Raw genomic sequence first — 10,943 nt, forward strand, 5'->3', positions numbered from 1 at the left:
TTCCAACTGTTTCATTAATTTTTGTTATGGGACAGCTTAAATAGATTTGAAGGTCGTCTGCATAAGTATGGAAACTGGAGAATTTGATAATGGAAGAAAGGTCATTAGCATACAAAGTGAAGAGGAGAGGGCCTAAAATTGAACCTTGTGGTACTCCATGCATAACGTTTTTCCAAGTTGACTTTTTGTCACCGACAGATACACATTGTTTCCTACCTAATAGATAGGATTTAAACCAAACTAACGAGTTGTGACTGAAACCAAGAATAGCCAACTTATTCAGAAGGACTGTATGATCAACAGTATCGAATGCTTTAGAAAAATCAAATAGGGTGAGGATGGTGCATTTTCTTTGGTCCATAGCTAACCTTATATCATCAGTGACACGAAGCAGAGCTGTCTCAGTTGAATGGAATTTTCTAAAGCCTGATTGAAAGTTATGAAGCTTACTATTGTTGTCTAGAAATTTTACAACTTGAGCATGAATGAGTCTTTCTAGCACTTTGGACAATGCAGGTAAAATACTGATTGGTCTAAAATCCTCAACTTTATTGGGTGATGGAACTTTATTTAGAGGGCGAACCAGAGCAAACTTCCAGTTTTCAGGGAAAATGCCTTCTTCAAGTGACTTGTTGAAAATGTATGTAATGGTTGGTAAAACAGCAAATAACATCTTCTTGATAAATTTAATAGGAATTTTGTCTACACCCATAGCATTACTATGAATACGTTGAATTGCTCTGAAAGTGTCTTCTTCTGAGATTGGATGGAAATGAAATTGATCAGTGATTGGTAAATCTAAGTTTGTAACCTGCTCTTCAAGATCATCAATGTGATTAGCAATGACAACTTCGTCGCGTTGGTTAGAGTGTGAAACGAAATGGTCATTTATATTATTCAATGGTAAGTCAATTTGTGGATTCGATTTCTCTTTGCCAAGCCCGAATTCTTTTATTCCCTGCCAAAGTGATTTAGAGTCTTGTCTATTGTTTGTCATAAACGAATTCAAGTACCTAATCTTTGAGTTCCGTAATTCCTGTTTAACCCTATTTCTAAGGCTCCTATACTCTATCAAACTGTCCAAGTCAAATGTCTTTTTAAATTTTCTATGTGCTTTGTCTCTACGTCCCATCATCTTAAGTATGTCTTCAGTCATCCACGGTACTCGTCGTTTTCTATTAATCCTCCTTGTCACATAAGGTGCATGTTTGTCATACAAAGTCAAAGTCCAATTCTCGAAAGTCTTGACCATGTCATCAACTGAGGGTAATGCTTCAATTTGATGCCATGGAGTCTGAGCCACATCAGTCAGGAAGGCGGCTTCATCAAAGTTTTTGAAGTCTCTATAAGTGATAATTTTCTGTTCTGGCTTGGGTATCTTATGGGAAAGTACACAGTAGATCAAATCATGTCTAGAAATAGCTGGGACTGAGATTTGGCCTGCTTGAACAACCTCATTGGGATCACTAACAATGAGAAGGTCAATGAGTGTGTCTGATTCATTAGTATGATGAGTTGGATCGAGAGGTAAAATAGTCATGTTTAGGCATTGGAAAATTGTAGTCAGTTGAAAGTAGTCAAAGTTACGATTTGTCATGTTCAAGTCGGTGTTCATATCCCCCATAACTAGTATACGGTTATAACAAGGCATAAGAGAAAGCAAGGCACTTTCGAAATCTGTGAAATGACCTATTTTTGGTGGGCGATAACAGATACCAACGAGTAATTTATCAGTACTAGATAAGGATAATTCAAGTAGCATAAACTCTGGTCTGGAACAATACTCTTGTTTAGATGTGATTAAAACTTTTGTTTTGATACCTTCTTTCACATAAATTGCTACACCCCCACAAGCTTTATTTAATCTATCATTCCGGAAAAGATTATATCCAGGCAATGCAACAAAATTTGATGAAATACTAGGCTTCAAAAATGATTCGGAAATTCCGATTATATTGAAGTCCTGAAAACGGAAGATTGCTCTGAGTTCATCAATGTGGCAACTGAGGGATTGTACGTTAAGGTGAGCAGCCTTGAAAAGTTTTTTGAAAGAGTGGAGCTTATTTGCTAGAAACATACCTGCGTCATTATTACTATTATTGAAATAATCATACCTACTTGAGGGCGAGCGAGCTGACGTGTCAGTGAGAGGCATCATGGAAGCAGCAGACCAATCGTGAACCGACCTCAGAACAACACATGACGGGGAAAATGGGGATGAAACTGATAAAACTTAACCTAAATGAAAAAGTCTCTTGATTCGAGTGCATTCAGCATGCCTTGACAGTTCGGCTCCCTTCACTATTTAAAGCACTAGTTCAAAACAAAATTCACTAAACACAATAAGATGTAGATGTGTGGAGTTCCGGTGATGAATAATCCTAATGGTGAATAAGACGAAGATTGAGGAAGAACTGGTAGTGGGAGATCTGGTCCAAGTGGAGATAGAGCGAGTAGGTATCCAGTAGTGGAAGAATCGGGTCCAAGTGGAGGTAAGCGAGAAGGAATCCAGTAGTGGAAGATCGAGTCCAAGTGGAGACAGAGAGAGATGGAATCCAGTGGTGGAAAATCGAGTCCAAGTGGAGATAGAGAGAGATGGAATCCAGTAGTGGAAGATCGTGTTCATGGTGGAGATAGAGCGAAATGGGATCCAGTAAAAACTGAAAAAGAGAAGAAAAAGCCAGCAGAAAAACGAAAAATCTTTGAAGAAAGTTATCAATTGAGAAAAGATACATAATACAACTGATAATGAATAATATCCCCATAAAATTGAAGAGGAATAGTATGATTCAATGTGGGAAAGAATCGAATATTATATGGATAAATATATGGATATTATAATATAATATATGGATACTAGTAGAAGGTAATCAGATAGAAAGAGAAAAGGTAGGAAGATAAATAGATATAGAAAGAGAAATAACATTTGAACATGCTGGATAGCTAGTGAAAAAATCACAGGGAAAATAATGATAACAATGGGGAAGAAAAGAAGAGAAAGAAGGAATGTGCACAAATTGAGAAGAACTTATGAAACTGAACTATAGAATAAGAAATAGAACATCGTATTGTGATCTTGAATTAATCAAGGAGAGAAGAAGAAGAAGAAAAGAAGAAGAAGAAGAAAAGAAAAAGAAAGAGAAGAAGAAGAAGAAGAAGACGAAGAAGAAGAAGAAGAATAGAAAAGAATAATAATCATCATCGCAAACAACAATATTCAAGTAATCATTATAAATATAAGATCAAGAAGAGAAATTAGAAAGAAAAATAAGAAGTAGAGGAGACGATGGAGAAAGTGCTAGATTATTTTAGATGAGTTTTAAATAGGATTGAACGGTGAAGTGTGAAAAATATTATATAGTATTAGAAGTATAATTAACTATTGGGAGTTGCAATAACAATAAAAGTAGTAAATTGAGAACTGTAATATTTTAGTGATGAATGTCTAAGATAACATTAAATGAAACACAGCCCCTATATAAGCATATGAACAGACTACCCACCCCTCCGTTCTATCAATAATTCTTCACACATTTGCTTCTATTGCTCGAGCTGTGGCAACAGTAGGAGATATCATTATGTACACCTAATATAGAAGAGATTACTATCTTTACCTATAGATTACATCCATATCTATAACGTATGTTAATCATCCAATTTATTTGAAATTCAGCATTTCGAAAATTATTAATTATGGAATAATTTTGGTAAGAGATGTAATAATTATTAGTAAGAATAGAGATAATGATTCTCTAAGTACCCTCTGGAGTATAGTAGTTGATGCATTGAACGTAGTTTTGGGAATTAATATCAAGATAAATTATTAATCAGTATTAACAAATGTGGATCTCCTTAGTTTGAAATAATTGCCTCATACATAATCATAAATAGCAGTGGAAAGATTCATTTATAGAACAGAAAGCCAGCTCATGAAAAATGCCAAGGTATATCTATTGTGAAATGTTTTTATACGAATTTCCTATTTTGTAGTGAAGGGCACCTTAGTAATCGAATCCTGAAATGATTTAATTTACCTTTATTTTTTGAAGGTCGGTCATCCTCTCGACTGTGTGGACCCTCTTGGATCCTCCCTCGCCGATAGAGATCTTGATCCTCCCGTCCGATGACCAGACATTCCTATGCCCATGACGGTCGGCCGCAGCGTTGAGGATCTTGAGGCGCTCCGCAGTCAGATCCTCGCGAATGGTGACGCCGGAACCCTTCAGCTTCCTCTTAGCGTCGAAGATCATCTTCCTGGTCCGGTAGCTGCAGAGTCGAACTATGATGGGTCGGTCCTTGGGTTTAGCTTGCCCTTGTTGAGGTGGTTGACGCCTTCCAACGCGATGCGAGCGGTTGACATCCGCCAAAGTCACGGGCACGTTCAGCTTCTTGTTAAAGACATCGAGCGCCAGCAGGTCCGTGTCTTCTTTGTCACTCTCCGGGATCCCAAAAATACGTATAGAATGTCGGCGCCCATATTGCTCGAGGTCGTCGACCTTCAGGTGACAAGACACCTCCAGCTCACGAATTCTATCGTGCAGCTGTTTGTTCTCCTCCTTCAATGCCTGAAGTTCCTCGAAAATAGATTTCACAGCCATTGATACAGCACTGTGGACAGACTCTTCGATTTGCTGTCGAATAATGAGGAGGGTCTCTTCGGACAATGCTCCAGAAATAGCTGGCTTCGGAGCATTGACCTCATTCTTCGGTGTGCCTCTATTCGGTCGAACCATCGTGTACCGTTAGGTGGATTTACACTTTTATAGGCGAGAAGGTGAACTGAAGATTTAGGAATGTTTTTTCAAGATAAATAAAAAGAGTGTGAGTTAATCAAAAATATAATTTCACTATTGAATTAAGCTCGAGAAACTGAATAACTAGATGTATAATTTGAAGTGAATTGAACTGTATAACCCTACGAAATATCTGTTAGAAGACGGAGCCGAACTGACACACGTTTACTCACTCGAAATAAAAGATAGAGAGAGGAGAGAGAGGACGAGAGAAGACCGAGAGAGAGACTGGGATGAGAGGCAGGATGGGGTGGAAGAGAGAAGTTGCAAGGAGCAGAGAGAGAATGGGTCGCTACAATTGGCTAACTCGGAACTCGCTGACTCAATGTTAAATCTGCCATATGAAACTTAACTGCGCTGATCGGCATTGACTAACTGTGGAAGTGGTTGTTTATGCATCGACCGGAATTCGTTGACTGAGAATTCACTGACTCTCCCTCTTTTCAACAGCAGTCGACAGAAATGGCTAAGTCCGGAACTGGCTAACTCAGGATCCACTGATTACTACGTCATCGTCTGTTTCGTCTGCTACTCATTCCCTCGCACTCGGTCCTGTTCACTCTTTCACACTGGGACGGATAACAGATTGCGGCACACTAAGCTCGTATATTTTTTGGTAGCTTATTTCGGTATATAAATGATTGGATCTTATGTAAAACTTTCTGATAAATCCAATAAAACTAGTAAGAGGTTAGTAACTTTGATGGTTATTGAAATAACAGGCATAATATTATGCCGAAAACCATTATTTTCTCCCGTTAAGAGTTGTTCAACTTGATTATTTGATTGTTGAACCAAGTATTTGTATTGGATGAAACTTAAATAATGAATATAACATTTTCAATCACCCAATAATAGTTTGAAATGCTGCAATACTTCCATACCTCAGGAATCAGGATTGAAAGGAGGCAAAAAAGAAAAAAATACTATAAATTTTGAAGAATCAGTGTTTTGATTAAGCCTCCTTTATACTATTTAACTGTTATAAAACAATTTTATATCACAAAAGTTACAAAAAATTATATAACTTTGTTATAAAATAAAAAATAAACATTTTCAAACAAATAAATATAATATTGTCATATAACATTACTGACTCAGAGTCTCAGTCAAGATGACTTATGGACTCAATGTAGTCTCTCATAAGAGTATCTAGTATACCCATATCCGTTCACAGTAGAATTTTTAGTATGGCATAATTTTCCGAAAATGAATTGCTACAAGAATAGAACTTTCCACTATGCATTTATGCAATCCAACACCTGAAAAGTGAATGTAGCCTATGCAATCATAAGGGGAAATTTGTTTGAAAATGATCTGTATATAACAGAGTTTTCAGCATTCAAAAATACAAACTAATCTAGTGAAGGTCGATTCCCTGCCTACTCCCCCCCCCCACAAAAAAAAACTCGTTACATCATAAAACAACAGACGATGCAAACTATAACACATTTGTGTAATTCAATACTAGTCCAGTCAACGAAAGATTATAGAAGGAAACGTTTGGAATACAATTTTTGACCCCACAACACTTTTAAGGATAGTAAGTAGGTAAACATTACAAAAGTCCTCACTCCTACCCCCTGTGTTAAGTGGGTGGGGGTTATTTAAAAGTTCCATATTCTGTTTTTTTTTTTGCATATATCTTAAACAAATTCGTCTCTCGGAAATTTTTGTCAATTACAAAATTAAAGTTTCATCCTTAACATTCTTCCATATATCTCATAGTTTTCTAGATTTGAGCTCTTGAAGGAGTCACATTTTTGAAGAAACCCTTCCGGCTCAGATTTTTTCATCTTTTTGGCCTTATAACTTTTCCACGATTGAATGAAAAAATCTGTGCCAATCATGAGCCTATAGAGCACCTTATTCTCTTCAATCTCATGAATCTTTTCATTATTTTACGCATCTCCCCACGATTGTTGCAGCCATTATAGTGTTGAGTGTAAAAACTTCAGTTCAACAACAATAGATCTTTCTATTCTGTTTCTGAGAATCTAGCCCACTCCTCTGCCTTCAACATATCAGCAAAATCGATGGCAGAAGTTGGAAGTCTCGGAAAATTCAATTTTCTACATTTCCGCATCGATGATTCGATTGTTCCAAAGGCCAAACTTTGGGCTACTTCACTGGAAACTCTGAAATTGAAAGATTTTATGGTAGAGTTGGTGGACCCTTGAGTTTCTTAGTTGTATTGAATAGATTTTAAACTATAAACGTTCCTTAATGTTTACATTATACAGAGTGAGTCATATGTATGGGAACCCTCCAATAAGTTGGAGACAGTTGTAGATATAATACTGTAACTTTCAAGATAAATTATTGGTCAAATACTCTACCTTTTTACGCACAACTGAATTTCAACCCCTCATAAGGGGGTGACTTAGGGTTTGTAACTCGAATATTTTAAATGTAAACACCCATTGTGTGGAGAAGGAGAAGAGGAAGGAGAAGAAGAAGGAGAAGGAGAAGAAGAAGAAGGAGAAGAAGAAGAAGAAGAAGAAGAAGAAGAAGGAGAAGAAGAAGAAGGAGAAGAAGAAGAAGAAGAAAAATAAGAAGAGGAAAAAGAAGAAGAAACAGAAGAAGAAGAAGAAGAAGAAGAGGAAGGAGTAGTAGAATAAAGAGAAGAATAAAAATGAAAAGAAAATGAAGAAAGAGGAAGAAGCGGAAGAAAAAGAAGAGTTTAATAAAGTCGCACGTTCGTGCGACCCGGGATAACCTAGTGAAATACAGTATTAACTATTAACACATTGATTACACTCAATAAAAAATAATAGATTCCATGAGAAACAGGTTGAAAGCCAAACATAACCGAAAACTAACTTAACGCTTATGAGTACCCAGAACCCAACTGTAAAATCCAAGTTTTAGAAATAATATTATTCTGAAACTAATACAATAGTCATGACTCTATGTAACAAAACAAAATAATAGAAGAAATTACAAATTTATTCATATCATAATAAGTCACAAGTTGATAATTTCAGATCCTGGAATGAGAAAATCCAATTTTTGAGTTGTATTGAAAACAAATTCAGGCTATTCGCTGATTAAATATGGAGTGGTAATTGATTCAAATACTTTGGAACAATACAATTTTTGAAATTTCCGTTCATAGATTTATTAACTTTAGGCAAACATTATTTGCATTGTAGGTCCCGTTTGATTATTAATATATAGTTAATTAAAGTATTGAATTTTATTGATAAACTTACTTATTGCACTCCTCGTCAAAAATCCTTTTCAGCTGTGTTGATTCACGTTCGGCCCGCTGAAATATTGCTTCTCGTAGCACATGCTTAGCTTCTAGCAGAGGATCTGGGCTGTGATTATGGCAAGGGAAATTTTCATTATTTGTAATGTTTTTACTTCTATGTTCAACCCAAATCCTAGCTCTACACGTGTTTAAGTAGCAACGGTAATGTGTTTTCACCCTTGATATGCTAATATACTGGTAATAGAAACCATCGTTGCAAGTGAAAAGTGTCGCACCACGACGTACCCCGGGAATCTCCCTTAATGCCATTAGGTACTGTATAGAAAATAATTATTACATGTGACCTCTGAACCGAACTAAACACACTACTTCCTCCACTACTGAATTAGGATACAATACTAATTACAAAAAACACTACTTAGATTATCCTCCACATTAGCATAAATGGGAGAACCGTGTTAGGTGAAAATTGTCATCACGCCATCAGAACCATTCAAGCAAGGACACTCTAGATGAACTGGCCGTGCTCTTCCCCTACCACTTTGGGTAATGGTAGGTCACAAGACTTGTCGGACTGTGTCCCGGGGATTCCCGTATTCCCCCACTGAAATAGATACGTTGAAACCTCCATTTAATAATTGATACTACCCCAATTGAATTTTTGAGCTCCGTATGAACTAAAATAGCATCGACTCGCTCAGTTCCAAGCGTTAGCTCATGTGGGTAATGCATCGGTGATTATGTGCAGTGCAGTTAATCATGCCTTATATATGCTGTGTACCAGGCTTTAGAAGCAATTATGATAGATTATCTAAGGTATCAGTATTTTCGTTCCCCAAGGACTTAAATGGGGCTGAAATATGGCTTCCAGCTATACACAAAAGTAATATTGTGGATTGACTAAATCTATGTCAAGCCCGAAATAACATATTATAAAGGTAGAAAATTCGAAGGTTTAGCTGTTCAATCAAATGAAAATTCATGCAATTTAGCAACAACTATACAAACATTCATGGTATCCTCTCTGTTATGTTGTAGGCTTATCTCCTTGTAAAAATTTAACAGGAGATCAGTTATATGATCTCACTCTACAAATCTTAGAGTTGTTGACTGAATCAGGATGCAACGTTTTTAGTATAATTTCTGATAACAATCGTATTAACAGGTCAATGTTCAAAAAGTTATGTAGAGGAGCTCTGAAATCTAAGTTTGTCAATATATAAAGAGCTCCAAGTGATTTCATTTTATTCAGAATTTTATAATCTGAAAAAAGGCGAGAGCAAATTTAACTGTCCGACGACTGGATTTGGCGGAAATAAGCTGAAAACTAGAAAGTAAGCCGAAAATACGAGGTGTTTGGGCCATTCTGTATCTAGCATAAGGAAATTTTGCATGCAAAAATTGGTTCTGGACTTCTCTTATGTATCCAAACAATATATTGAAAAATCAGAACTAGATTATTATATTGAAAGCACATACCCTTTGTCATGTCTATTATTGCTTGTCTATATAATATTGATTGGACTAATTATTAAACATAACATTTTTGGTTCTGAAAAACATATGTGTAATTTGATTCACTATCAATAATTTCAACATCGATAATACCTACACCAGATACTGAACTCTACCTCAAATGGATATAAAGGTATTTCCACACATGCCGAACCGAAGCTCGAACAGCGTAGCGAATCGTACAATCCGCCCTGCAGCGAACATTAGCCATATTATGTTTCATAGTTTTTAAACTCAGCTGTTAAACGACAGCCGCGAAGTTCTCCGAACCGTTCGACGTCCCTCTAGCCGCTCTCTTAACCATTCTCCATGCCGTTCGCCGAACGCTGAACTTTTCAGCCAATCAGAGCCCTCGATTAAAATTCGCCGTGCAGCTAGCGGTCCAATTTTGGCTATCCATCACAATTGGAAAACATGAGAATTCTTTCGCGAATATTAATACAGTACAGGCCTCCTCTGATAATCTATATTTTGAACAATTCATTGTCATGAATAATACATTAGGAATCGATAAATAATGTTTAATGCAAATATAATCATTTCTGAAAAATTAATGATTGGATAAATTTCAATATAAAAATATTTTTGACCAAGAACCAAGTATCATGACAATTATTTTCTTTTAAAATTATAATCACTTTGTTATGTTTAAACTAATAATATTAATTTCACCAACTAATTAAGTTCACTGGAATAGATTCTGTAATTTCAATATCCTATATATTTTAATAAATACTACAGCATATAATAACTCACAAAAAGTGACACCTTTATAAATATTTTCCAATTGCCATCGATTTTTGTTGGTAAGAACCTTGATCATTGTTATTTCAAGAAAAAGTGGGTAGAGTTGAATAATTTCCCCCAAAAGGTGTCTGGTTTAGTCTATGTTTTGGCAACCAAAAAAACGTACTCACGTGGATAGGATCTTCTCAGGCTCACCAATCTATACTATAATAAAGTAAAGAGCTGGCTTATATTAGTACAGGATAGGAAAATTATGTTTGACGCACGTCTGAACTACTGGACTGATCAACTTGAAATTTTGCATATAGATACTTAATTAACCGAGGATGGTTATAGGCCTGTTTTAAATTCTTCAAATTTTCATTACGTCAAGTTTTAAAATAGACCCTTGCCGAGCACGGGTTACATGCTAGTCAATAATAAAGTTTTGATCAAGGAATAAAGGAGTGTTATTTCCATCGATTTGCAACATTCAGAACAGTACTGAACTGTACTCTGCACGACACTCCACAGCGTTTTCGGCCAACTGTACAGTGCGTCAGTCAGTTTATCAGTGACTTGATTTGATGTCTTAAATGAGGAAGAGGCTGAACAAATTGAATAAAACATATCGTAGAGATTTACAATTTATTGATGAAAATATAAACACATCGAAGAATGCGTTTTTGCAT

At 36.1% G+C, this 10,943-nt stretch overlaps 1 protein-coding gene across 2 annotated transcripts; it reads right to left on the bottom strand.

Annotated features, from left to right (window-relative positions):
• Window positions 1-5,087: 5,087 nt before the first annotated feature.
• On the bottom strand, window positions 5,088-10,590 carry LOC120350021. 2 transcript variants are annotated; one of them, XM_039421982.1, is made up of 3 exons: window positions 9,642-10,590; window positions 8,009-8,116; window positions 5,088-6,931 (listed from the first exon to the last, which is right to left on the bottom strand). In XM_039421982.1, exons 1-3 carry the CDS (start codon window positions 9,746-9,748, stop codon window positions 6,772-6,774), a joined length of 375 nt encoding a protein of 124 aa, XP_039277916.1. In that variant the 5' UTR covers window positions 9,749-10,590; the 3' UTR covers window positions 5,088-6,771. The 2 variants fall into 2 exon arrangements, with proteins under 2 accessions (XP_039277916.1, XP_039277915.1); XM_039421981.1 differs by lacking the exon at window positions 9,642-10,590 and having other exon boundaries at window positions 8,009-9,335.
• Between the last annotated feature and the right edge of the window lie 353 nt (window positions 10,591-10,943).

This window comes from Nilaparvata lugens, chromosome 2, assembly GCF_014356525.2.
Source record: "Nilaparvata lugens isolate BPH chromosome 2, ASM1435652v1, whole genome shotgun sequence".
Taxonomy (NCBI): domain Eukaryota; kingdom Metazoa; phylum Arthropoda; class Insecta; order Hemiptera; family Delphacidae; genus Nilaparvata; species Nilaparvata lugens.